Here is a 27,665-nt window from a genome sequence, read left to right on the forward strand (position 1 = left end):
GCGAGAGAGAAACAGCATGAGAGGGGAGAGGGTCAGAGGGAGAAGCAGGCTCCCCGCTGAGCCGGGAGCCCGATGTGGGACTCGATCCCAGGACCCCGGGATCATGACCTGAGCCGAAGGCAGACGCTTAACCATCTGAGCCACCCAGGCGCCCCTCACTTTATTACTTTTAACTGGCTTTTGTGTGGGGACGCGGGCAGCCCTGTCTGCCGGCTGCCTGAGTGCAGCAGGATGGGTCTGGCTCGGAGGCTGTGGTCAAGCCGGAGGCTACCCTGGGGTCTAGTTGCAGCCCTGCTGCCAACTTGCTGTGTGACCTGCAGCTCCCGAGGCCTCAGTTTCCTCTTCTTAAAATGGAAAGGTCAGACTGGATACTTGGAAGGCCCTGCGGGTGTGAGGAATCTGTAATCGCACGCATGTGTAATTGAGAGCAGTAACCAAGAACACCTGGTACCTTCTTGCCCCTCCTTCCAGGTCATAACTGTTCTCTTTCATTCCAGCACACAGATGGAACTTTCTGCGTCAAGCCCCTCAAACAGAAACAAGTGGTAAGTATTTGACGGCCAGGGGTCCTCTGTGTCCCCCCACCCTTCTTTCTTTTGATCTTTCTCTTTTTTTCTCTTTTGCTAAGCACCCTTCTTCTCTCCCACCACCCTTTTTTTTTTTTTTAAATCAAAGAAAAGTAAAAAAGGGAGTACTTTTGTGTGTTAGAAACTCCTTGGGTGGCCTGAAAGGAATACTGATGTTGGGTGTCTTTATTGTTCCAGAATTGTTGGTGTTGCAGCAGCTCTTATGTGAGCAAAGGATTTGAGAAATGAAAGGACAAGATTTGTCTCTTGACATCAGGTTTAGGGAGAGCTCTTTTTATTTAAAATGCCAGGGTGAGAAACATTCCAAGCTAAAGGATAAAGTGTTGGGGTCCAATTCAGAGCCAATTAAGCCCAGGGCCCTAATTCATCCCACCACCGCTTTTCTACAATCCCAAGTTTACTGGCCACCTGCCCCCTTCCAGAATGACCGGCAAGTTCTGCTCCTAACCCCTGCTAGGTGCCAGTACTTTTTTTTCCACTTTTGCCGGAGTGGGAGCAGAGTCAGAGAGAGTGAGGAGGGGAGAGTGGTGCCAGGGGCATTGGCGGGCTCCCCTGCAGATGCGTGATAGATGCATTATTCATTCTTGGTGGCTAAATGTTCTTCCCTCTTCATGAGGTCAGTAGCAGTCAGTAACACCTGAGTATAAATTTGTTGATAATATCCTTTCCAATTTAATCAATTAGTAGGTTGAAACAAGTTTTAAAAGGTAGAGGAGAAAACAGATCTTGAGCCCAGGGTACTGCCTGGGAAGGCCAAGCCTTGGTGAGTTGTCTCATGGGGAGGCCTCATTCTCCAGGACACCTAGAGAGGATGGAAAGGCTAGGGTAGCTCAAGGTAAATGGTTTCTCTATTTTCCTATTGCCAGCTTGACATTAGCCACAGACTCTGTCAAACTGGAGAGTGGGATATGAAATCAGTGACAGGCTCAGTCTTAGGGGAGGACCTCAGTGGGACAGAGGTGAAGCAGAGGGAGGAGTGGGCTCACAGAGAGAAACAAGGGAAGGGCCTGCTTTGGCACTGACATGGCCCAGGCTAGGGCAAGTGGGCATTGAAGTTGGGGTTTTAAGGAATAGGGCCAAGAGGGCTCCTTGGCCATGTGGGTGGTGGGGTGGCTCGTGCAGGTGGAGGGGCTCAATCGGCCTCCCCTTCAAGGTCCTACTCTCTTTCTGTCTCTCTTCTCATGTTTTCCCTTCCACTCCTTCCCTTGCCTGTTTCTCCTCTCTTTCTTTCTCTGTTCCATTCCTTTATTATTTTTTTCTAAGATTTATTTATTTATGGGGCTCCAGGGTGGCACAGTTGGTTAAGCGTCCAACTCTTGATTTCAGCTCAGGTCGTGGTCTCAGGGTCGTGGGACCCAACCCTGCATCAGGCTCCGTGCTCAACGGGGAGTCTGCAGGAGATTCTCTTTCTTCCTCTTCCTCTGCTCCCCTCCCCCGCTTGTGCGCTCTCTCTCTCTAAAAATAAATTAATTAATCTTTAAAAAATAAAATCTTTTTAAAAATAGATTTATTTATTTTAGAGAGAGCACGAGGCAGGGAGGGAGAGAAAAACTTTAACAGACTTTGTGCTCAGCATGGAGCCCGATGCAGGGCTCAATCTCGCCACCTGATCATGACCTGAGCCGAAACAAAGAGCTGGACACTTAACTGACTACACCACCCAGGCGCCCCTCCTTTCCTTTATTTTTATAATGTCCACACTTCACTTCTATTATATAGCTAATGCTTTTATTTTGATGCATATTCTTCCACCCTTTTGCTAGTCTGTGCCTTTCCTAACTATGCTTTCCTGTCCGTAACAGTGAGCTGCAGTACACAATTAGTGTTGTAGTAGTTTTATGTTCCCTCTTGGGCATAATGGTGGGTGAATTAAACATTTGATTTTCTTTTCCCTGTCAAAGAGAAAACATAAGTAAATAAAAGCATCCTTTACTTGTCTAGGCCTTTGATTTTTTCCATTGTGGATCAGTAGTCCTTGGTTACCAGAGAAGGTTGAGGGGCGAGTTCCCACTTTCTCTCCGGAGTCAGCCTGCCCTTGAACTTTGCTGTTTGCTCTTCAGGTAGATGGGGTCAGCTACCTCCTTCAGGAGATCTATGGAATTGAAAACAAGTACAACACACAAGATTCTAAGGCAAGTTCTATCCAAAATTCTGAATGTACTTTTCCCAGGAGGCAGAGGGAGAAACGCTCTGATGAAGCTAGGATCTAGGGGTTTAGCATTCCAAACTCTGGAATCAGTTTGGTCCGAGGAGGGTATTTTCTTCCTCATTCCAGATGCTTATGCTTACATCGCTTTGGAAATGAAAAGCCTTGGCAGGTTTGGAGGAGTTCCTCTGCAGAGGTCTGGCCGCTCAGTTACCCGGCTACCCTGCAGAGTTCCCACATGGCCACCGCCCTTCCCCGTGTGGTCTCCTTATGTCTCTGCCCCGACCGTCTGAGCCCCCTAGGATGGCTTGAGATAAACAGCTCCCAGAATAAGTGAAACCCAGTATGCAAACGCACGTGCTAAACTGTAAAGTCCAAAGTAAATGTAAGATTTTATTCTTACTCCCCGTCTCAGCTCTTCAGGCAAGCTGCTTGCAAAGAAAACAGAGGACGCCAAGGTCTTTGTGTCACTGGCTACGTTTCTGTCTCCCGGGATAGGTGGCTGAGGATGAAGTAAGCGATAACAGTGCCGAGTGTGTGGTGTGTCTCTCGGATGTGCGGGACACTCTGATTCTGCCCTGTCGCCACCTCTGTCTGTGTAACACGTGTGCTGACACCCTGCGCTACCAGGCCAACAACTGCCCCATCTGCCGCCTGCGTGAGTCCCAGAGCCGCAGGCCGAGACCCACCGGGAGGGTCTGCAAACTGACCGCCTGCCCGGCGCGCGGGAGGGGGCCCTGTGGCTTGTGCCCCGGCTCCTGTTCATCCTGACTCCTGCACCGGGATGGCCTGATGTTCTGTTTCCTTCTTCTAGCCTTCCGGGCACTGCTCCAGATCCGGGCCATGAGGAAAAAATTGGGCCCCCTGTCCCCAACCAGCTTTAACCCCATCATCTCGTCCCAGACGTCTGACTCAGAAGAGCATTCGGTGAGTTGGGCTGGGCACCGGGACCACCCGGGAAGCACGCGCTCTGGTCTCCTTGCTGGCTCTTTGCACCTTTCATCCTTCTTTACCTGACTTTGCAACAAGTAATTAAACCTTGACAAGCTGCAGTGTTTAGTAAGCTGGCTGAGGTCATGTTGTGTTAAAACCAACCAGTATTACAACGGAAAATTGGATACTGATCATTAAATCCCCCTTTTCCTCCCTGGGAATTCGGCATCCAGTTAATATTCGCCGTGCCTGGAGCAGCCTGCTTGCCTCCTCACCCCAGTCAGGAGCTCCCCCTAAGCAGGAACAAGGGGATGACTGTTTTGCACTGGAATACCATTTACGTTTATCTGGGTCCTTGAAGGAGGTAACTGTTTTTCTTTATCCCATTTCATGGCTCCAGCAACTGGGAGCCAAGTGGATGACATACTTCACTTCCATGCCACGGTGCAAGTAGATAGCGCTAGAATGCAGCCTGGAAGCTGTGTGGTCCTAGCAGACGCCGTCTCCACATTCACACACGAGTGGAGGAGAGCCCTCCTTCAGTACGTGGTATTAGGATAATTAGTTAGCTATTTAGGGAGGAAAAATCAGCTTAGAACTTCACTCCTTACCAGCTTAACAAGTAAATTCCAGACAGAGTAACTAGTTAACTATATTAAAGCAAAAGCAAAGCAAACCAAACATTAAAGACTGAGAGTAAATTCTAGGTGAGTCTTTAGTTGACTTTGAATGGGAGAGGACTCTCTAAGCTTAAAAGCAGAGGAATGCTACAGAAAAAATAAAGTGTAGATTTTACCACATAAAAAAATTAAAAGTTCAGGTGTGTAAAAGATGTATAAAGGATTAAAATTAAAAGGCAAACCATGAATCATTTAAGGAAAAAAAAATGTCTTCACAACATTTATATCAGAGAGAAACCTAATATCTTTGCCATGGCTCCCATGAATCAAACAGAAAATAAATGGACAAAAGATATTTTTTAAAATTCTCAGAAGAGGAAAAAAAATTAAAATTAAAATTAAAAAAAATAAAATTCTGGGGCGCCTGGGTGGCTCAGTCGGTCAAGTGTCTGCCTTCGGCTCAGGTCATGGTCCTGGGATCGAGCCCCACATCGGGCTCCCTGCTCCACGGGAAGCCTGCTTCTCCCTCTCCCACTCCCCCGGCTTGTGTTCCTGCTCTCGCTGTCTCTGTCAAATAAATAAATAAAAATCTTAAAAAATAAATAAATAAAATTCTTAGAAGAGGATGCTTAGCTGGTTAAACGTCTTTTTTTTAAGTTAACCACATTAAAAATCCACAATATGCAAATTAAAATGAGATACCATTTTTCACCTTTCAGATTCGGAAGCTTTTTATTTATTTTATTTTTTAATTTTATTTATTTATTTGACAGAGAGAGACACAGCGAGAGAGGGAACACAAGCAGGGGGAGTGGGAGAGGGAGAAGCAGGCTTCCTGCTGAGCAGGGAGCCCGATGTGGGGCTCGAACCCAGGACCCTGGGATCACGACCTGAGCCGAAGGCAGACGCTTAACGACTGAGCCATCCAGGCGCCCCTCGGAAGCTTTTTAAAAGAGACTCCATGGGGGGCATATGCTTGGTGCAGTCTGTTAGGTTAAGAGTTCCTTCCGCTCAGGTCAAGATCTTGTGGTCCTGAGATGGAACCCCGCACTGGGCTCAGGGCTGAGTGAGGAAGGAGTCTGCTTCAGATTCTCTCCTTCCCCTGCCCCCTCTGCTCCTCCCCCTGCTCACTTGCACCACATGTGTCCTCTCTCAAATAAATAAATAAATAAATAAATAAATAAATAAATAAATAAATAAATAAGGGGCACCAGTCGGTTAAGCGTCTGCCTTAAGCTCAGGTCATGATCCCAGAGTCCTGGGATCGAGCCCCACTTTGGGCTCCCTCTTCGGTGGGTGGGGATCTGCTTCTCCTTCTCCACCTCCCGCCCCCCCGCTTGTGCTCTCTCTCTGACAAATAAATAAAATCTTAAAGAAAAAAATGTGGTTTACAGTAGGAAATGTTGGACGCTGCTAAATCCCCAGCATGAGTAGAAGAGGTAGGAAATGTGGACTCTATGAAAAGGGGACGTATGTGAAGGGAAATATTTATGTTTGCTGACAGAAGCAGGGTATAAAATTGTTATTTACAGAGTATAACTGTGTAAACCATACAGAGAAAAAGATTGGAAGAAAATATACCAGAATGGTAATGAAGGTTTTATTTTGGGAGATTTTATTACTGATTCTTCGCCCCCCCTTTTCTTTATCTTTCTGTATTTTTCAAATTTCCTGTAATAAACATATATTTCCATTACGATAAAAAAAATAAACATTACTAAGAAGTTCATCTCGAAGCAGAATCTAAGAATATGGGTTTCTTTGACATTTTATCTTTCTTTGGCCTCTTACAGAAGCTCTTCTTGCCAGACCAGATGTAAAAGAAAACATTTTTCAAGTGTAGAGCAAGAAACACGATCATGCCATAAAACAAAGAGTACTTAATTAATTTTTCAACCCGTCTCTGATTGCCCTAGTCCTCAGAGAACATTCCGCCAGGCTATGAAGTGGTGTCTCTTCTGGAAGCCCTCAATGGGCCCCTCACCCCGTCCCCAGCGGTCCCAGCCCTCCACGTGCTTGGAGATGGCCATCTGTCAGGAATGCTGCCCTCCTACGGCAGCGATGGCCACCTGCCCCCTGGCAGGACACTCTCCCCGCTCGACCGCCTGTCTGACTGCAGCAGCCAAGGAATCAAGCTCAAAAAGAGTCTTTCCAAGTGAGTGGTTGGTGCTCAACCGTGTTGACCCTGGGGTCCCTGGTGATATGCTTTCACTCCATCTTTCCCCTCCTCAGTACTGGCTCATGTCCTGGGTCCCCAGGGCAGGGTAGACCCTTTGGGCTGTTCCCAGAGCTCTTCGTTTCACGGAAGACCTGGGGCTAACACTCATGCAGGTTATCCCACTCCTTAGGGGGCGGAAATAAGGTGGCATGTGGGTACTTAGGAGAATCCAGACAGGCACATCTTGTGTGTTTTTGGTAGGGGGACGGGGTATGGGGAAGAGGACATCCCTGGGGTCAGTGAGGCCCATGGGGAGCATAGTCTAAAGACTGAAGGACATTATGATCTGTACCTGTACCTCTTAGGCATTTAAACCCAACTAGGCACCAGCCATGAGAAGCTTTCTGTGGCAGAGTAAGGAGCATATTTTATAGATAAAAATAATTGAGACCCTAAAAATGTCAGTGGTTTTTTCCTGGTTCGGACACGAGTTATTGAAGGAGTTAAAGGTAAAGTGGAGATTTTCTGACACCCAGAAGGGCTCTCAGTCCCTCCAGAGGGCTCTTTCCCACCTCCATCCTCCTTCTTAAGACCTAGGATCCGCCCCTCCCCTCCCCTTCCCTCTGGGCCTTCTTCTTCCTGTGGAGTCTGGCTAACGGGAGTGCAGGCCAGTTCCATTCTTTACATGGACACTGGCTTCAGATGCTCCTCTCTCTGGACTTTTGCAGGTCTGTGTCCCAGAATTCTTCCGTGTTGCATGAAGAGGAAGATGAGCGTTCTTGCAGTGAGTCAGAGACCCCGCTCTCTCAGAGGCCTTCAGCCCAGCATCTGGAAGAGGTAATCTCGTTCTCCGTTTCTTGGACCTGCAGGTACTTTTGTCCCACCAGCCTCTCCAGGTCCATGCGCTTTCATTCGCTCCTCAGGCCAAGGTTTCCTTCCGTTCCTCCTTTCAACAATATATTGAGCCTGTGTTAGGTGCCAGGCGCCGTTCTGTACGCTGAGAACAGTAGCAGTAAGGAGACGACAAAAGTCCTCGCCTTTGGGGTGCTGATATTGGGGTTGTCTTGATATTGGGGTTGTCTTGATATTGGGGTTGGGATGGACACCAGGGCAGTAAAAACTGGCTGTGGATCAGTGTGTCAGATAGGGGAGAGAGGGAGCTCGAGGCTAGAGGAGGGGGTTGCTGTCTTTAAAGAATAGTCTGTGGACAGAGATGGAAGGAGGTGAGAGTGTGCCAACGTCTGAGGAAGGCGGGTTCCAGACATAGGGACAGTGGCTGCAGAGCCTGGCCGAGGTGCGCTGGGAGCCCAGTGTGGTGGGGTGCTGCCCGTGAGCCCCACGGGCTCTATTTAGCAGGCTTATGACACCTGCTCTTTGTACGGCAGTGAGCTAGGTGAACTGCAACAGGCGAAGTTGATAAAGCGGTCCCTGACCTTGGGTCCTCGGGGTCTAGTTGGGGACAGGACATGCACACAGTTTACAGCACTGTGTCTAGCACATAGTTGTTCAGTACGTATTTGTCGGGTGGATGAATGATGCTTTTTCTTTGAAGATTTATTTATTTACTTGTGAGAGAGAGAGCACGCGCGCGCACATGCTCAAGTAGGGGGAGGAGCAGAGGGAGAGAATCTCTGCCGAGCGCAGAGCCTGACACGGCACCCATTCCGCAGCCCATGAGGTCATGACCTGAGCCAAAACCAAGAGTCAGATGCCCAACCGACTGAGCCACCCAGGCGCCCTCGAGTGAATGAGTCTTAACTATAGAGAATGAATGAACATGAACTATAGAGAGCTCCCCCAGAGCAGGGACAGTACGGTGCGGTGGCAGAGACATGAGAGATTATGTTAAGTGGAGAAGACCAGGGAGGTGTGCTGGAGGAGTAGCATGTAAGCTGGATCTTGGCGTTTTTTAGACTCGTAGAGAAAGGCAAGAGAAGCATTCTAGGTGGTGGGGCAGTCCATGCAAAGGCCCAGAGCCAAAGCTGGGGCGCTGAGCAGGCCAGGGGTATGGGAGAGCATGGCCCACGCAGTTGCAGACCGGGCTCCCAGAGAGCAGCTGAGCCCTCGGCAGGCCTCCCTGGCTCAGGCAGGACGGAGTGCCTGAAGTCCAATAAAAACAGAACTCCTTGGGGCGCCTGGCCGCCTCGGTTGGTGCAGCTAGCGACGCCTGATCTCAGGGTCATGAGTTCAAGCCCCACGTTGGGTGTGGAGCTTACTTTAAAAAAAAACAAAACCACAGAACTCGTGGAGAAAAGGGGGTGGGGACAGAACCCCCATCTGCCCGGGACGGGGTGAGGGTACTAGCGCAGGGGGCTGCTAGCTGGGTGTCCGGAGGGGGGTGGGAGGCAAACGGGGTGTTTGTGCGAGGATCGTAGAGCTGGAACTAACCCGATATCCAAGTGGGGCCGCGTCGCAGGCCGTGAGGCCTCTGCTGGTTTTGTGTTCTTCAGAAGGAAAGCAGTTTCTAGTCCTGGGAAACCCGGGGTGTTCCCATGTCACCTGAGCTCCAGCCTTTGTATGGCCCGAGCAGATGCTGAGCCTCCGGCAGGATGTGCTGACTGAAGTCGGCACCTCCCCTGGGAGGCAGCCCTTCCAGCCCAGGGCTGCGGGGAGAAACTGCCCCTGCTCCGCACAGAGCCTCCTGACACTGGGGCCCTCGGCCCTCCCGGTGCTCCCTCCTTCCCCGGGCCCCTGGCCCTCACACCCTTCCTCCGTTCCCTCCAGGAATGTGGTGTAACCCCAGAAAGTGAGAATCTTACCCTGTCATCCTCGGGAGCTATCGACCAGTCATCTTGCACGGGGACGCCTCTCTCTTCCACGATCTCCTCCCCAGAAGGTACACGAGGGAGCGGGAGCGATTTCACGTTGTTCTGCTCGGCCCAGTCCTCGGCGCTCCCGACAGCCCCTCCAGAGGGACTCGGGCCGGCAGGTTGATACCTAAGCTGCGTGAAAACCAGGCCCCTCTCAGAGGCCGGGGGGTCCTGCTGCCGACTGCGGGGAGGGCTCATCTCACCCCCGGCCCTGCTGTCATGGGCTCCTTGAACGCTGACTCAGGGACAAGCAGATCCTTGCTCCCTGGGTTGGGTTCTGAGCTCTAAAATGTGAAGGAGCAGAACCTCGGAAGACCTGAAACCTAAACCTTTGTCGATGAGGCTGTGACGAGGCCACTGTCGTCCCCGCTGCGTGAGCACAGGGAGGCCGCTCTGCTCCTCGGTTTGCTCCCAGAAGCCATGCCTGACCTCCCATCTCCTTCCTTCCTCCCCTGGCTCCGCAGACCCTGCCAGCAGCAGTCTGGCCCAGTCGGTCATGTCCATGGTGTCCTCCCAGAGCCAGCACTCCCAGATCAGCACCGACACGCTCTCCTCCATGTCCGGCTCCTACATTGCCCCTGGCACTGAGGAAGAGGCGCTCCCCTCGCCGCGGGCCGCCAGCAGGGCCCCCTCAGAAGGAGAGGTAGGGGAGGGATGAGGGGGCATTGTCTCTGCTGCTCTGTGCTCTGCACACGCGTCCAGAGTAGCTCAACCCAGGGCCTGCCAGGGATCCCTGCCAGGTCGCCCGCTGTGCTGGGAAGGAGTGCCATGGAAAACAAGGTGGGGCCGTTGAGTCAAAGCCTCCCTCACGCCTGACTCCTCCGTCTGGTGCCACGTCTGTCCCAAGGACCTGGTTTGGGTTTGCCGGCGGGCCGGGTGGGAGAGCAGTGGTGTCCGGGCCTTGATTTCTGCTGCTCTTTGGCAGGTGATGCCCACACGGTCTGCAGACAGCAGCTTCATGGGCCTGGCCGCCGAAGAGCAGGACGCAGAGGTACCACGGTAGCGGGTGGCAGGGCTCCCTCCCCTCAGAGGGACTGTTGGCGCTGGCGGGGGGGTGCGATGGGACGGGGGCTGTTCTGGAAGAAGCCTTCCGAGGGGGCGTGTTTGGCTCAGTTAGGGGTGGGGTGTGGGGTAGAGGGAAGAGTGGCTGTGCGTGCTGGTCAGCGGACTGTCCCTTAGCACAGCACAATGGTCGCGTGTAACAGGCGTCCTGGAGGGAGTCCTAGAGGGAACTCTTCCCGGCCAGACCCTAGACCTGAGGATGTGGTCGTCCTTCGTTCACTTAGGATTTACACAGAATGACTGCGGTGCAGGAACTTCCTGGCACTGGGAGACATGAAGACCCCAGTGACCTGGTTTTAGCCTCCCCCTGTCCCCCCGCCCCGACTATATATCCTCATCCAGGGGCGCCTGGCTGGCTCAGTCAGAAGAGCATGCAACTCTTGATCTCAGGGTTGTAAGTTCGAGCCCCACGTTGGGTATAGAGATTACTAAAATATAAATAAACTGTTTACTCATCCAGGAGCCCCATGGCAGGTGGTGGGGACAGGATTAAGGTTCAGCATAGAATGCCCTGACGGAGGTGCTCAGGAAGTGCATGAAATGCCCAGGTCACAGTGAGGGCACTAGAACTTTTTCTTGAGCCAGATGCTCTCATGGGAGTATCTGGATAGGGTTTGGGATCCTAAGGAATTTCTGGAAGTTTTATGATCTTACTGTTTGCTTCTTCATTTGACAACGTTTATTTCCACCTTCAAGAGACAGTATGAGCTAAACTGTTACCAAGGCTAATCCTGACATTCCCTGGGTACGTCTGTAATGGGGCTCAGACCTAGTCCCTGTGGGCAGACCATGCCTCCCCAAGCAAAATCTGTCTCTGCCAGGCCTCCTAGGCTTCTCAGCCACGATGGGAAATGTGTGCTATTGACGAAGGCCCTGGAGTGAGATACGTTAGGCCAGTTACTTCTGTCTTCAGCCGATCAATATATTCACTTCACTGCTTTTATAGACTCATAGCACCTTCCTTCTGTCCTAGGGAAATGATGTTATAGAGGAAGAGGATGGATCGCCCACACAGGAAGATGGTAAAAGACCTGGTCTTTTGCTCCCTCTCATTAGATTCCTTTCCTGGGTGATCTTTAAAGGGTACAGAAAGGGGCACTGGTATGACTCGGTGGCTCCACTCAGTTGTGTGGCTGTTGGGGAAGGCTTGTCTTCCTGATGGAATAGCAGAGCAAGCAGAGTATTCGAGGACCACAGTGGTCTTCTTGGCTCTTTCAAGGCCTCAGCGCCAAGGACGTCAGGACGAAGCTGCTGCAGAAGGCACACGGGGAGCTCTGTATCTGCGTGGACTAGGTTCTGAAGCTTCTTGGGCAGCCCCCGTCACCTTCCTTCCCGCTTCCACTTTTCGGCCGGGTCCACAGAGCTGCTCTGGCGGCTCTGATGTTTAGCAGCAGCAGTAAAACGGTTTCCTCCACTTGGGAGAAAGGCCTGTCAGGCAGTTGGCTTGGTTCTGCGTTAGCAAAGAAGATGGCTGATGTTTCGGTAGCAGAGAGACCTTAGGGGCCAGCGGGCACAGAGAAGGTGTGAGAAAGAGTCCGACACCTGCAGCTCAGCGTAGACAAGGATCTGTAGGCTGCTGTAATGACTCTCTTTACTGTAACTCAGGCCTCCATTATATCTTCAGATGGAAGTGTTTTGTGTCCAGGAAGGCTGGGAGAGAAGGAATGATCTCCAGAGCAAGGAAGTGGGAAGAGGAGGTGGGGGCGGGGAGAGTCCCCTGGGAATGGAATCGCCCCGGCTCCGGGAGCCAGCATCTCTGTCCTGTGCTGCTCTGAGGGGCCTCCCGCAGCAGGGCACCTCCACAGCACACCTGGACCCCAGCCTGGACGCAGATGTCATCCTCGTTGCTTCTGCTTTAGCGCTGGCCGTCGCTTGGGGAGTTGAGGGGTGTGCATGCTGGCCTGACCACTCCCGCCTGACCCAGTCGCCCCGAAGGAGGGCCTGGCCGCCAAGGCTGCGCCTCGGCCACACTTGCACGCCAACCCAAGACGGGGTCGGGCGCTTTTTCCACTTGGTTGATGCCTTCAGTCCTCGAGGTTCCCAAGTCTCACCCTCTGTGATCGCTTCCCCCCCATAGAATGTTCGCTTCTGAAAAATGCAGGGTGGCGGGTGGTTTCCGCCTGACATTCCAGAGCCCACACAATGGATTTATGTTTTTTCCTCTCCCTTTCATCAAGAGAAGACCGGAGGCGTGGGGGAAGCTAGGAAAAATAACATCTGAAACCTTCCCCTTCCCTTTACATGTCCGTAGGTTTGTGCTCAGACCCTTAAAACACACTCAGAATAACAAACTAAGTTTCATAGGAAAATAAAACATAATTTTGTGAAGGTGGTGATCCTGACTAATATGCAAAATTATGGAACCTGAGACCTTTAGTTTTTGTTTTATGTATTTATCATTTTACAGAGCCTTGCGGTCATAAACACCCGACGGGCCCCGACAGACGCAGGCAGGAGCAGGGGCAGCCTCTCTCCACGCCCCCTGTGCGGCTCTCTGTGGAGCCCACGTCCCGCAGCCCTCCAGTGGTCTCCCCCACCTGCTGGGAAGGGGCCAGTTCAGGAGACAGGGCAGGACAGGGCAAAAACACAGACAGGCCCACGCAGTTTGATTCCTTTATTGTCCACTCTTTACCCACTTAATTACTGTCTTTTTTTTAACATATGATTTGATTTTTTTGTCTCCATCCTTAAGATTTTTTTTTTTTTTTTAAGGACAGCAAAGCAGAGAACAAATACAGCCAGCCCCTCTCTAACTGCGTTAACTCCGTTACAGGCCAGAGGACATGCGCATTTCTAGGTATGGAGTGTGACAATAACAATGACTTTGGCATCGCCAGCGTGAAAGCACTGGACAATAAGCTGTGCCCTGAGGTCTGCTTACCCGGTGAGTGGCAGTCTGCTGAACATGAACTTGGTGGGAGACGCTCCCCTGCTCGCACCCCTGCTCTCACCCTGGGACACCCACCTCCTGCCCTGCCCTTCCTGCAAGAAGGCCTGGGCTGTGCTAGGACGCTGGAAGCCAGATGCTGGAAGGAAGTGAGGAGGCCTCGGGAGAGTCCTTGAACTTTGTGCAGCCAGCAAACCCTGCTCTGAGCAAGACTGTTAGGACAGGAAGACAGGAGTAAAACCCCCTCTCCTTCCGAACTGGCCTGACTTCGCCGCCCTCCACCCCGATCCTGGGGGGCGTGTCCCATGGCAGGTGGCCTGGTCTTGTTTTCATCAACAGGAAGTTTGAGGCAGACCCTGCCTCTCTGAGAAGGTCTTAGAAAGATAGCCTGAGTCCTTGAAAAGGGGATCCGATCCCTAGCTCCTCGGAAGGAATTTGTTTAGTTAGGAGCAGGGAGGAATTTGAAAGCCGACGTGGTTTCGATTAGCACATGGCTCTCTGAGCCAGTGAGCTTTGGGTTACCAGTCGCATTGTACTTACTATACTTGGAGGTCAGGGGTCGAGGATGACTATGCTCCCTGGAGCCCTAACTTTAAATTTGGTCAGGACTATCGACATGCCCCTTGTCCCTTCTCCTGATACTAAGCTGAACCTGGGATAACTTCTTACGCAGGAACCATGCTAATCACACTGTGAGCACTCACCTCCTTCTAGTCTATGTGCTCGTTCAAGGGCTCCACGAACTGCTTCTCTGAAGCCAAGTCTTGCCCAGGTGGACTAGGTCAAAACCGCCCTCACAGCAGAGATTGTCCTCCACGTTGTGGTGTCTGTAATCCCTTCAAGATCCCCTGAAATGAAGACTTATTTGAACTCAGAACAGCCACGTCACATCGTGGGTCCAGTGCTTTACTCGCTCAGCGAAGCGGCTAGAGGCTTTGGAGCGGTGCAGGCGGCCACCCTCCATCAGCCTGTGAGAGACACCAGGCCTCTCACGCCTGGCCCCACACAGGCTGGTGGCCCAGAAGCCGTGATTCCCAGAAGATGCTTTCTCCAGCCTTTCAAAGGCCTCTCTCCGGTTGTTTTCTATTTAGTGTGTCCTGAAGATACTGCCCAGGACTCTTGACGTTCAGTGAGGCCAAAAGATGCCATGTCAGTCCTCCTGCTTCTCCCGCCTGCTGGTGGAGGAGGGAGCGTGGACCCAGTCGGGCCTGGACTGGAGCTGTGGGGCCCGGGCACACGTCACTTCCTGCCTTCCCACTCCTCACCTCGCTTCCGTCTGTCCATTTGTTTTTCACGTCTTTTTGCCAAACGTAAATCTGTCTGTCTGGTTTGTTTCTTTTGAAGCTCATTTCTGTTACGTAGACTTCGTGTGGAAGTTCATGTTCACTGCGCCAGCACTGTCCCCTCCCGCCCCCCCGCCCCCGGCCACGCTGTGTCCGACACCACGCTTGCTGGGCGTGTGCACATCCCAGAGGCTCCTGCTTACGTCTCCAGTCCTAACTGGCAAGGGCCTGCATTCATTCGATAGATTCTCTGAGAAAAAATATTTGCAAAGATAAATTAATCCCTGCTCCACAAAACATGGGGATGCTTCTGTGGCAAGCATTACGAGAAGGATTTGAATTGGCATCCCGTGTCACTAGGCGGGACAGATGACATCTCTGTCCTCTGCCCTGTGTCTGTGGCCGCTCTCTAGCAGCCATCCTTTGGCTAGGCTCCTGCCTCCCTCGAGGGGTGCCCCCACCCACCCCCGTTTTTTGGCAGAGGGAGCTGCCGGGAACTGTTTTAGGCCATGCTGGTGGAAACGGAGCTTGTTCTTTCTGCTTCCTCCTGCCCCTGACCCCCTCTGGCCAACCTGCTTGTTGATATTTATTCCACTTACGGGATTGCTTATGGGAAGAGGAAAGGACCCCGGGGTCCCTTATGGTGCTCTCAAGAGCCAGCGGGCTGAGACGAGACTAGGTTCACAGTTCAGGCCAGTCGTGCAACCAAATGCCTGTGACGCCTGTTGGGAGAGCAACTCAGGTAGAAGCACTTGAGGTGTCCCCTTGTCCCCTCCCCAGAGGTCACAAGGGCTCTTAGGGGAGAGGGAAACATGTCTGCTTTCTTGGTAAAATGTTTCTCTGGTTCTGCTGTTAGCATCACACTGGTAGCAGTGGGATGGGGACCTCTCGGGAAGCATCTGTTGGGTTAATAACAGGAGTATCCACTGCGGTAGGTCCCGTGGAATAAATAGGCCTCCTCATGCTCAGCTCTTAAGTTCACACTTCCATCCTGTGACTGAGACGCCCGCGGGCTGGCTTGGCTCCATGTTCTGCAGCCGTCAGGACACCTTCTCAGGCACTCGGTCTCTGCTTGAGTCTGTTTCCCTCTCCAAGTGGCACTGCTCCCTTTATGGAGGGCTGAGTTTCTAGAAGCAGAGCCGCGGGGAGCCTCCCATGCTCTCCCCTGCACCACATGCTGTCCTCCCCATGCTCACGCACGCTCTGCCGGGAGACCCAGCTGATGATGAAAACCACGCGGATCCCCATCCTCACCACTCTCATCGCACTCATGGGGGTGCCCCTGGGAGGGCGCCCATGTCCCACCAGCCCTTCTTCCCCTAAGAAGCTTCTGAGCCTTCTTGGGCCCCAAGACCAAGGGGGTGGCGTGTTCTGAGATTGTTCTCAAAGGTCTCAAAGGACGGAAGTCGAAGTTGACAGGTGCAGGTGGTGAGCAGGTTAGAATTGTGAAGCCAGGCTAAGTAGATGTGGTTCCAAGGAATCGGATGGAGTAGCACACAAGCAGCAGCAGGGGCCAGGGCACCAGTGATGAGTCTGTGAACAGATTCTGGGTAGTGTATGTGATGGAGAAAATAAAGCAAGACTCATTTGGGTTTGTTGGTGGAAATAGAAATATATTTTTAAATGACCTCATTGTGCAGGAGTGGACGTACCCAGTGAAACGGAGCAATACCTACAGAAACCTGAAATTCAGGTCACTCCTCTCTTCAAGCCTCACAACCTGAGAGGGAGGTGCTGCTAGGAAAGTTTACACTTCATAGACACGAAGGGAAAATCTGAATTCGGTTTCTCTTTCCACTGGAAACTCTTTGAGACAATCACACTATTCTCGCGCTTACATCTAATCAGTGGCTTGGTAGAGGCAGGAAAGGAGTGTGCGGAATTCCCCTAAATATGCTCCCCAAATCTACCTCTAGAGGTCTCTCTGCTCGCCCATTTCTCCTCCTCTAGATGGGACTTGCAGGGAAGGCACCTTGATCTACCTCCACGGAGGATTTCAGTCACCAAGCTCCAGTGTCTGGCTGGAGGGCTGCACGGGGCCGCAGGAGAGCCCTAGCAGGGTTTTGCTGAGGGCCCATCACATCCCGTGCAGGGGGGAGGGCACCTCGTTATCGCTGCTCAACCTCCGCCTCGCCCCCGAGTGGATCAAGAAGCCCGGGAGAACAGATGCTGGAGCTCTAGTCTTGAGGCTATTCCAGAAGGAACGGTTTTCAGCCCTGGCTAAGGCTCCTAGAGTGGTGGAGTTGGTGGCAAGCACTCCTGTGAATTCAGAGTCAGGACAGCCTGTCGGTCCGGCGTCCCGTGGCGAGCTGGTTGGTGGCGGCGGCGTGGATTGTAATGTGTGCGTGTGTGTCTTCTCTCTTGTTCACCGTTTGCTTTTGGTCTCTCCCACTAAACAGCCGCCGTTCCGGAGTCCTGCCCCATAAACATTGAGGACTAGGTATGACATCTACCAAATTCTATAAGTGAACGAACAGCTCATTGCGTTTTGGGGGTTCCTAACCTAAAGGGCAATCTTGCCTTCTCTTTGTCCTGTCACACTTGAGCACCATCCTTAGAGGAGAAAGCACTTTTGACCCATGTCCCAGACTCCAGGGAAGAGAAATCTCCAAATTCCATCTGGGTGTGAGAGATACCTACGAATTTTCTGTTTCGCCCACTTCTCTTCCTGGGGGCCCACCTCCACAGACTATTAGAGCCTTAGGATGGATTATCACACCAGGACCCTTACGGTAAATAAGCAGTTTATACCTACTTAATCCTAGTGTTCAGACCATTAGAGGGGCTTGGGCTGGCCCTAGTGTGAGGCTGACCCCAGACGTTGGAGAGCAGCCCCCTCAAACACGAGCACAGTGAGCCTCGGGCCCTCCCTGTGCACCCGAGCAGCCGGGTCTGTCCCCTGCAGGAGTCCTCTGAGGGGCCAGGCCTGCCCCGGAGGAGGGCAGGGGTTCCCGATTCCCTCGCACTGTGAGATGCGCACTGTGGCGGTGCGACAGGTTGGGGGGCACCGTGGAGCAAGCGTGCCTCACCGGGCTGGGGGTCCTCATGAAGGCGGGCCGCGCAGAGGTGCAGCTCCGGAGGGCTGCGGGGAAGGCCGCAGGGAGGGCCGGGGGACCCCATGGAGTTAGGTCTTCACCCGGAGCCTCTGTCTCTTGGGGGGGGGTGGTTCGCGCTGCACTGGATTGGATGAGCCTGTCTGGGCCAGGAAGACAGTTGAGGGGAGATCCCGGGAGAGATGAGGGTGGCCTGATAAGGGTGGGGGCTGCTTGTTGAGCACACCCTATGAGTCAGTCCTGTGAGGAGAGCACTCAGCCCCCATTTGATGGGTGGGAGAACCAAGGCTCCCAGTGAAGTGAGCTGCCCAGGAGCATGCAGCCAGGCAGTCAGGACCCAGGAGTGAAGCCCAGGTTTTCTGACCACAGGCGAACAAACAGGAGGCAGGGATGGATTAAATCCAGAGCACCAAGGACAGGGGAGCCAAAATGGGCTTCCGGCCCCAGCAGCCGGTTCTGATCGTGCAGGAGTGGCGACGGATTTGGGGGAGGATGAGAAGTTTAGTGCGTGCTGCCTGGGGGATCCCAGAGCTCTCGGGCTGGTGTCTCCCGGGGTTGACGGTGACCTCAGCAGGCTGCTAGGGGCAGGAGGGGATGAACAGCCCCAGGTGTGCAAGAGGGGTGCTGCAGACATCACATCGGCTCCCCACCCCCATGCCCTTCTGTCCCTGGCACCCTGCTGGGCTACTAGCCCCCACAGCAAACACTGACACCAGACCCACATTAACACGCTCTTCTCGCTCGTCCACTGCTTCCTGCCCTGGCGAAACCTCAGCTACACCTGGTTTCTTTGTCCTGTCCACCATAACATACAGGCAAACTTAAACAAAGACACGGAAGTGGATTGCAGGGCAAGTTCACAGAACAAGAGCTACCCTGCATGTTCCTCTCCGTCCATAGTCTCCACAGTGGCCATGACTGTACTTAGCCCGCTAGGACAGGAGCAGTCCCCTGCCCCCAAGGCGCCCACCGCGCCCAATTCTCTCTCCCTCGCTGTGGCCCGTGCACACGCACGGGAGTTTCAGATAACATGCACCCTGCTAGACTCCGTGCCGAACTCCTGGGCTGTCCCGCTGGAGAGGCCGTCTGGACCCGGCCAGAGATCGGCTTCTATACCCTTCCTTCTCTCCACTCCAGGCACCTGGCAGGCCGATGACAACGTTGTCAGTCGTCGGAACGCACAGCGCCGGCGCTTATCATCCGGCAGCCTGGAGGACCCCGAGGACAGGCCCTGTGTGTGGGGTCCTTTGGCCGTCTGAGAGCCCCAGCCCGTGCACCTGGGCTCCCTCCTGCCCCCACCTTCCATCCTGGCCTCACGGGACTGCTGGTCTCCTGGGCGTCCTCAGTGAGACCATGAAGACTGCATCCAGATGAAAGCTGGACGTGGAAGCCACCTGCTCCTGCTCCCAGCCCGGTCTCCTCCATAACCATGACCCTTCCCCTACCAGCAGGAACTCGAAGCCTCCTCTCTCCTTGTGGGCTGGAGCCTCTCAATGAACTGCTGCTCATGGGACCCTTTGCAGAGACTCTCTGGAATGTATCCACCCTATCTTGATCTTCAGGTGGAGCCGAGATCCACAGGCTGGTTGTTTCTCATCTTTTTCTCCTTAGGGGGCGTACCAAGAGGACCTGGAGTTTTGGCAGTTTCATTACAAACACCCATCTGGCATTTTCTTGTCTCTGGAACATCATAAGCAATTTGAACCCTCCACTTTGGGGTGGGGTTGGGGGATGGCTCCTGTGAGAAGGGAAAGCCATTTTGCACTCTAAGCCAAGTTTCCCTCAAAAAGCATTAGGAGCTCCTTTCTCAAGGATGAGAAACGGTGGCAACCAAAAAGTTGGTTGAAAAAAACAGTTCTTGCTTCTGGTCACAGAGCTAGTGTCCTGGGCCTCATGTGTCTGTCTGCTTAGGAAGGAGGCCTTGGATCTGAGAATCCCCTAGTTACATGATTACCCTTAAGAAGGTTATTCATGGTCAGGTGCATTCATGAAGGCCTGGGACGCCATCCTAAGGTGACTTTTCAAAAAACACATTTTTGGCCACTTCTGTCTGCCAGGCACTGTGTTGTTAGCTGTCCTATATTCTCACATTTCATCACTGCACCCCGTCAGGTGGCATTCTTAACACCTATCATCCCTGTCTCCACCCCTTCTTGTGAATAGTTGAAGAAATAGGCAGAGGGAGGGGGTTGAGCAGTGATTCTCAAGTTGGAGCCCAGGAGTCCCAAAGGAGGAGGAGCACGCTGCCGAGCTGGGGCTAGCGGTGATGGGGGAGCCTCCCCACCCCACGGGTTTCCCTCCCCTGCCTTCCAGATCTGCTGAGCCTGGCGGGTGGGGGGATGGGGAGGTACTCCTTCCCCAGGCTCTTTAGAGATTCAGAGATACTGTTCAAATCCTGTGCCCCCCAGCCCTCCTCAGCCCCGTGTAAGGCAAGTAGACAAAAGTCTGAAACAGCGAGGAGTTACTCCTCCTCTCTCAACACTGGTGTTGCCAGTGGGTTCCACCTAGTTCTTGGACAGATGTGTTGTCCACTGGCTTTGGGGAAAGGTGGTCTTTTAGTGGAGCATGAAATAGGGAAGCAAGGTCACATACGGCCATTTGTGAGGCTGAGATGCCGTGGAGCCTTAAGCTCTGCCCATCATGATGGCCTGTCTTCATATTTGGAATCGTTACCTGAAAGAGTTTTTTCAGGGCCGTTCCCAACACCCCAAAGAGAGCCCGGTGCCCAGGGAATCCTTCGCACCTTCTGTGTAGCTTCTTTGCACTGTCAGGCCTTGTGGTTATGGCTTAGGTCCTGCCCTGGTTGGGGGAAGGCCTGTTGTCCTGACAGACGTGACATGAACCAAGCCTGCATCGAAGCTTCTGTCCTGAGTCCCCATGTCCCCCTCTCCGAGGGCCTGCCATGGACTCTGCTGCTTCAGGCCCCACTCCTTGTCCTTTCTTTCCCCCAATATTCTTACAGCCCCTTGTGTGTTTGACATTGGAGCAATAACCCCACTTCCTGATGTCCTTGAAGTTTAAGCCCCAGGGAATGGGGAGCTTCCCTTAGCCTGGGGTGGTGGCACACAGCCTCGTATTCACAGTGTGGCGTTACCGAGATGAAAGAGATGCAGGTAAACAGTAGCCACAGTGGCCAGGAACCCTGAGGGGAAACCATTATCACCCTCTTCTGAGGAGGACCAGCCTGTGTCCTTCCTGAAGCACATGCTGGGTCCTCCCCCCAGCAAGAGGCTCAACAAAGATTCTTCAAGGCCTTGGTTCCATAATCAAGACATGCCTGGGTTAGAAATGGCCCTTTCACCCCTGTTTCTCAGACCGAGCTTTCCATCTTTCTCTCTCTCTCTTCCCCTCCCCCTCTCCCCTCTTTGTTCTTATTTGGCTCTTAGGCAAGCAGAAATACCCCATCCAAAGGAGCTGCTCTTTAGTCAGCCTGATCAGGGAACAGGGCAGCTGCCAACCCTACTGCCCCAGTCCCTCATCTGGAGACAGTCATGTTCTGAGCAATTGACCCAGAGAGAACGGGAGGGGGCCTGGCTCTTCACTTGAGGGCACAGACTGTCTGGAGGCCTGTGGCTTCTCCCGCCAACTCCCGCCAGAGGTCTGAGCTCTCCCGTGGCCTCCAGGTGGTGTGGTGATCCAGAGCCTTTTTCCCTTCCTCACCCAGTTCCACACACCAGAGTTTATGCCCACATAAACTCTGGGGCATCTCCTGGGCACAGACCCACACACTTTGAGCCGTCTCACCTGGGGAGAGTTCGTGTCCTGCCCGCCTGATCTTGGCATGCTGGTTGATCACTTCGCTTTAGGACCTGCACACCTGGTGTGTGCACGTGTGTGTGTGTGTGTGGACTGTTGGTACCATCCGTGTACCCCCTCCCACTCGTGGGTACACTCATGGGCACACTACAGTGGGGACGTCAAGGATGCAATATTTATGGATTGCTGCATGATTCTTAAAAACGAATAAAACTGTTTACAAGGGAAGGAGAGCTGTTAATTGTGCCCTTGGCTTATTTGTGAAAATCTCTGACTTTGTCCAGTGCTCAAATATTTTTATTCAAGAGGATCTAGAAGTGGAGGAGTGGGAGAGGGCATGGGGTAGGGAAAGACATGCTCCGGGGTAGGAGGTGGACACTGACGTGCCACCCTGTGGGCACAGGCTTCCCACCCCTGCCCTCCTGCTTCTGGGCAGAGGCCTGAGTGAGGAGCCCGCACCCCACCCTCACCCTTAAACCGGAGAACTTCCACCACTGCAGCTCCTCAATAATTGGAGAGCAGGAAAGCTGGTGGGAGGAGGGAGGCCAGGGGAAGGGACGAGGAAGCCCCTGGTGTCCCCCCACCCCTAGTCCCTGCCACTTAAAAGTTGGTGACACTAACGAGGCAAATGACCCTGCGAGGAGAATTCAGCGAGTCGTGGCTTCTCTTGAGTTTCACTCACCGGCTCCGTTTCCTCAGCTATCTGAAAAGGAGGGAGAGCCCCTCCGCAGAAGCCTCTGGAAAGTCAGCTTCCGGGAACCTTGCAGAGTACAGGGGAGGGGAGGGAGCCGCTTACCGGGAAACCCTACCCGCCGCGGGGCGTCTGGGATCGGTGCAGCCGGGACCTGAGCGGCAGGTGGCATCGGAGAGTCGGACCTGCCTGCGGGCACCGAGACGACGCTCAGGGTGGGGAGGGTGGGAGAGGGCACAGAAACGTGAGCCCAGAAGAGAGGAAAGGAAACCCTAAGCACACGGTGCCCGAGCCCGCTCCCAGCCTGGGCCCCCGCGGAGCCGCCAACGCCCCGGAGCAGCCGGGACCGGAAGGGAGCGAGGGCAGGAGAGCGGCGGCCGGGGCGAACGGCTCCCCGGCGTGCCCGGGGCCTCGGGCGGGACCGAGCGCTTCTCCGAGCCCTGCGCGGGGCCCTCGAGCGGGAATGCGCGGAGCGGGGACGCGGTGGCGGGTAGGGGGCTGGGTGGCGCGGGAGAGGGCGGCAGAAGGAGGGAGTTCCAGGAGAGTTACCGCCAGAGAGAGTGGCTAGGGCCCGCGGTCTCCTTGGAAACGTGCTGACCAATAGCAGCAGCGGAAGCTGTTTATGGGGGCGGGGCGTCGCCATGGCAGCAGAAGAAGCCTTTGCAGCGGCTACTTAATGCCGGTCCGGGGGCCACCGGCGCTCAGAGAGGCGCCGTCGGGCGGGGGGGCGACAAGAAGCGCTGGCGGGGCCCTCGAGCTGGGGACAGAGAGCCGCAGGGGGTGGGAGGAACTTCTTCCAGAACCTTCTTTTGGCCCGGGCTGCTCTCTGAGCCAGGTAAGGGACTGAGACGGCTGCGGCCGCGGGAAGGGAGGGTGTCGGTACCAGCCCGCTCTCCCATCCGTCCTCGACGGAAGTGGTGGACCCGGGAATGACATCTGAGTTTGGGGGACACTTACTTCTCGCCCCCCCATAACTCCTATCCTGTTTCCTTCCTTCCCCGTTATCCCCCATCCTAATATCTCTTTTCAAAGATCAGACGACCTCCCCGTCTCCCTCCCGGTGATACTGCCCTCCTGGGTTCCCTCGCCCCATTTCCACTTGTTGCGGTGTGTGGGGGGGTGATTTCCCGCTCTTGGGGAGAAGGTGATAGCCTCAGAGGCCCCTACCCTCCTTCCTCCTTTCGCTTCTAAAACCTTGGAGAGGAAAAGAGAGACGGACCCAGTGGGGGTCGGACCCCCGGGCACAGCTTCTGTTTCCCAGACCTCGGCCAGAAAAGATCCTCGCCAGCAGCGGGGACGATTTTAGAGGAGCCTCCCCCTCGCACACACTCTCCCGTCGGGGGCAAGGGGGAAGTGCTCAGCTCCCGCTGTGGTCCTCCCCAGCAGGTACCACATTCATATTCGGAGGAGGCGACCCCGTGGTCGCGGAATGGAAGCGCGCGTCCGGGAGGCCCTGTAACCGGAGCCGCGGGAGTCAGCGGGCTAGAGAGCGCTGCGGGCTACCCCCCGGCTCAGCCCGTGGATGTTGACCGCCCCCTCGGAGAGTCCCCGCAGACATGGCGGAGAGCTGGCTACGCCTCTCGGGTGCAGGGGCGGCGGAGGAGGCCGGGCCGGAGGGCGGCCTGGAGGAGCCCGACGCCCTGGATGACAGCCTGACCAGCCTGCAGTGGCTGCAGGAATTCTCCATTCTCAACGCCAAGGCCCCCGCCCTGCCGCCGGGGGGCACCGACCCCCACGGCTACCACCAGGTGCCGGGCTCGGCCGCTCCGGGGTCCCCCCTGGCGGCCGATCCCGCCTGCCTGGGGCAGCCGCACACTCCGGGTAAGCCCACGTCGTCGTGCACGTCGCGGAGCGCGCCCCCGGGGTTGCAGGCCCCGCCCCCCGACGACGTGGACTACGCCACCAACCCGAATGTGAAGCCGCCTTACTCTTACGCCACGCTCATCTGCATGGCCATGCAGGCCAGCAAGGCCACCAAGATCACCCTGTCCGCCATCTACAAGTGGATCACGGACAACTTCTGCTACTTCCGCCACGCTGATCCCACCTGGCAGGTAGGGGAGGCGCTCCCTCCCCGCTCTCCTTCTCCCTCCCCACGCCAGGGCGGACTGGACTAAGGTCCCCAGGTCCGCAAGCCAAGTAGGCTCGGTGCAGCCAGGGCCCCAGGGGAGGAAGGCCATCGAGGAAGGACCTCAAGGGAGCCTAGTGCTTGGAACTGCCCCTCCTTTGACTTCAGAGAGGGAGGAGGGAGGATGTTTAAAGGGCTTTAGAAAGGGGGCAGACCCCGAAATTCCTGGGGAAAGCACCTGTCACTCATCCAGTAGACCCAGCTCAGAGACCAGGGTCAGACTGTGTGTGGACATGGTCCCCTAAGAGAGGATGATGGACTAAGGGACACATTTTTGTCCCAAGTCCTAGAATTCCTAGACACGGCCCTGCCAAAGGACACTTGTCAAGGCCAGACTCAGAATCGGATGCTGGAGCATCGCCCCTGCCAGGCTCTGCATCCTGTGTTGTTTCAGTTGGCTGGGGGAGGGCAATGGGGTGTGAAGACCAGCTGTGTCCCACCCAGTAGGGCTATGGGGTCTTCCTAAAGTAAAGCTGCTGCCCCAGCCCCTCACCCCAACTCCTCCCCCGTTTCCTGCCTGCTGTCCTCCCCTCTCTTCTCAGTCAGCCTCCCTGGGGGGACAATTACCTGAGCCAGGTGCTTTCCACAGGGGCTCTCCCTGCCGCACTGGCTTCGCGTTCCAAGTCTCCGGAACCTGGCACAGAGCAGCCAAGGGGCCCAAGCCTCCATGTAAACATCCCAGCCTTTCCAGGGGGCACGACCCACCCACCCACCCTGCCTTCTGGGCCCTAAACCCCTATCCCCCAGCATGGTTTGGACAAGACAATGCACCTAGGAATGAACAAGGCAGGATGGTGATTTGAGGCCAGGCAGACACGAGTCTGCCATCATCAGGATCAGGGGCTACTTAGGGACAGAGGCCCCAGAACGTCCAGACTTTTCCCTGGGGATACCCACAGGGAGCAGGCTGGAGAAGCACAGTCCCAAACTCCTCCACATTTGCGTGGGCCCTGACTCTGGGGCAAGTGCCATTTGTACCCTCAGTGAGAAAGCAGAGAGACCCCCAGCCCCCACCCTCCCCGAAACCTGTGAAGCTCAGGCTGCAGGAAATGGGCCTCAGGAATGAGCCCTGTGCTCTAGGCTGGGTAATAATCAACTGAGGCCTCCATAGCCTGGGTGGGAGGAGGGGGCCATGGGGGTGAGGGCCCAGGCCAGCAGCCGGCTCAACAAACAAGCAAAGTCCTCAGATCCCCCCACACTTCATCCCTACGCGCTCAGAGCACACACCCTCACACCCTGGCTAGCCCGGCTCCCCCCACCCCTGCCTCCACCCACCCACTCCACAAACAGAGAGGGCCAGCCAGGCCCAGGCGAAGTGAGATGGCTGTCCAGGCCCTGGGGGAGCTGAGGCCTTTGGCCCGAGGCCGCAAGCGGTGGGGTAAGGGAGGGAGGGCAGGCCGGGGTGGCACTGCGAGCCACCCTGCGGCTCAGGGCTCGGATGACTGAGCAGGCACATATCCCAGCAACGGGGAACAAAAGCTCCCGACAGCACTCCTGGCTCCCGGTGCCCAGTGGCTGGTGTCCCAGAGCCACTGGTCAGAGCAGTGCGGCCGTCCCTCCTCCCGTGTGGGCAGGAGCTCTCGTTGCCGCCCATCGCTGGCCCTTCCCACTCACCCAGCCCACCTCTTTCTCTCCTCTCCCCCATGCCCAGAATTCCATCCGCCACAACCTGTCCCTGAACAAGTGCTTCATCAAAGTGCCTCGGGAGAAGGACGAGCCGGGCAAGGGGGGCTTCTGGCGCATCGACCCCCAGTACGCCGAGCGGCTGCTGAGCGGGGCCTTCAAGAAGCGGCGGCTGCCCCCAGTGCACATCCACCCGGCCTTCGCCCGCCAGGCCTCGCAGGAGCCCAGCGCCGCCCCGTGGGCCGGGCCGCTGACCGTGAACACCGAGGCCCAGCAGCTGCTGCGGGAGTTCGAGGAGGCCACCGGGGAGGCGGGCTGGGCTGCGGGCGAGGGCAGGCTCGGCCATAAGCGCAAACAGCCGCTGCCCAAACGGGTGGCCAAGGTCCCGCGGGCCCCCAGCACCCTGCTGCTGACCCAGGAGGAGCAGGGTGAGCTGGAGCCCCTCAAAGGCAACTTTGACTGGGAGGCCATCTTCGAGGCCGGCACTCTGGGCGGCGAGCTGGGCGCGCTGGAGGCCCTGGAGCTGAGCCCGCCGCTGAGCCCCGCCTCGCACGGGGACGTGGACCTCACCGTCCACGGCCACCACATCGGCTGCCCCGCTACCTGGGGGCCTCCGGGGGAGCAGGCTGCCGACAGCCTGGACTTCGACGAGACCTTCCTGGCCACGTCCTTCCTGCAGCACCCCTGGGACGAGAGCGGCAGTGGCTGCCTGCCCCCGGAGCCCCTCTTCGAGGCCGGGGACGCCACCCTGGCCGCCGACCTGCAGGACTGGGCCAGTGTGGGCGCCTTCTTGTAAGAGGCCGGGCCCTGCCCCACCTCCGGACAGTGGCCAAGTCAGGGCCCAGACTGCCCCCCAGCACAGGCCCCTGGACATCCTACCGCCCAGGCAGGGGCTGGGCCGGGTCTCCCGAGGCTGGCCCCATGAGGCCGCACGGCCCCCAGCCCGGGCTGCCCTCAGATTCCGGCCCAGGAGGCTGAGAAGGGGGCGGGGGGGGGGGCCCAGGTCCAGAACTGCTGCCTCCCCAGCACCGCCCCCCCCCCCCATACACACAGTGTTTCATTGATCCTCCTCTTGCCAGCCCCGGGACGGGCTCAGGGCCCTGCACTGTGGGAGCTGCACCCGGAGGGGCCCTGGCCAAGCTGGGGAGGGACAGTACAGGGCCCGCCCCAGGGCACCTCAGCTTCCACGCCTCTCCCTCTCCCGCTGTCCTCCCCAGGTCTCTATCCAGAGAAAGGTCCCAGGTACAACAAATGCTAATTAGGTGAGAGCAAATTAACCCCCTGGAGGCCTCTCTGGGCAAAGCCTCCCTGGAGCTGGGGAAGGGTGGGGGAGGGGTGGGGCTGGGGGGGAGGGGCAGAGGGCAGAGACAGAATGAGGTCGGGGAGCCTGGTGGGCGAGGAGGTTTTGTAAGGCCTCTGGGGTCTTCTCCTGGCCCCATCCCTAGGGGTGGAAAGGGAGTGTAAATCCCTCATCTTTCAGCTGGACCTGAGGCAGAGCGCGGCGGGGAGTTGGGGTTCTGGGGGTTGGGGGCAGGGGCATCTGAGCTGCAGTGGGGAGGAGGACAGACAGACTAATGTAGTGAGTATAGCGATAGGCTTAACAGGGAGAGGTGCAGAGCTTGCTAGAACCTTTGGGACCAGGAAGGCTGGGATCGCCCACATCCCTGCCTGTACTTGCTGGGGGGCAGTGTCTAACTCTACCCGGAGCCCCTCCGTCTGCGTCCCACATCCACCCTCCTGCCCTATGGGGCAATTTAACCTTTTTCATGGAAAGTTATTTACAATTTAAAAATTTTTAAAAATAAAATGTTTAAAAATCTGAAAATGGACCTGCTTGCAACTTTAGGGCCAGTTTGGGAGGAGGGGGTCTTTCTCTTCACCGCCGGAGGGGGAATGGCTGGGAGGAAGATGGGGAGCACCGAAGGCCT

General features: G+C 55.5%; 2 protein-coding genes across 2 annotated transcripts; both read left to right on the plus strand.

Moving 5' to 3' along the window:
* The first annotated feature begins 452 nt into the window (after positions 1-452).
* Positions 453-21,523, plus strand: RNF157 (ring finger protein 157). The gene is made up of 12 exons (XM_081804439.1): positions 453-545; positions 2,648-2,719; positions 3,232-3,391; positions 3,548-3,660; positions 6,203-6,441; positions 7,173-7,281; positions 9,169-9,280; positions 9,719-9,897; positions 10,180-10,245; positions 11,290-11,338; positions 13,090-13,200; positions 18,677-21,523. The coding sequence occupies exons 4-12, from the start codon at positions 3,577-3,579 to the stop codon at positions 18,796-18,798; spliced, it is 1,071 nt and encodes a 356-aa protein (XP_081660565.1). The 5' UTR covers positions 453-545; positions 2,648-2,719; positions 3,232-3,391; positions 3,548-3,576; the 3' UTR covers positions 18,799-21,523.
* Positions 21,524-22,543: 1,020 nt separating this feature from the next.
* On the plus strand, positions 22,544-27,097 carry FOXJ1 (forkhead box J1). The gene is made up of 2 exons (XM_081804440.1): positions 22,544-24,040; positions 25,766-27,097. The coding sequence occupies exons 1-2, from the start codon at positions 23,543-23,545 to the stop codon at positions 26,531-26,533; spliced, it is 1,266 nt and encodes a 421-aa protein (XP_081660566.1). The 5' UTR covers positions 22,544-23,542; the 3' UTR covers positions 26,534-27,097.
* Positions 27,098-27,665: the final 568 nt, after the last annotated feature.

The sequence above is a fragment of the Leptonychotes weddellii genome, chromosome 15, assembly GCF_054177405.1.
Source record: "Leptonychotes weddellii isolate Sample4059 chromosome 15, ASM5417740v2, whole genome shotgun sequence".
Lineage (NCBI taxonomy): Eukaryota > Metazoa > Chordata > Mammalia > Carnivora > Phocidae > Leptonychotes > Leptonychotes weddellii.

What these genes read in the sequence shown, in the direction of transcription:
- RNF157 (XM_081804439.1), top strand. Translation starts at nt 3,577, where the DNA reads ATGAGGAAAAAATTGGGCCCCCTGTCCCCAACCAGCTTTAACCCCATC. An exon ending in CAGCCCAGCATCTGGAAGAG is followed by an intron (nt 7,282 to 9,168) that starts GTAATCTCGTTC and finishes CGTTCCCTCCAG; the next exon opens with GAATGTGGTGTAACCCCAGA. An exon ending in ATCGCCCACACAGGAAGATG is followed by an intron (nt 11,339 to 13,089) that starts GTAAAAGACCTG and finishes ACTCCGTTACAG; the next exon opens with GCCAGAGGACATGCGCATTT.
- FOXJ1 (XM_081804440.1), top strand. Translation starts at nt 23,543, where the DNA reads ATGGCGGAGAGCTGGCTACGCCTCTCGGGTGCAGGGGCGGCGGAGGAG. An exon ending in ACGCTGATCCCACCTGGCAG is followed by an intron (nt 24,041 to 25,765) that starts GTAGGGGAGGCG and finishes CCCCATGCCCAG; the next exon opens with AATTCCATCCGCCACAACCT.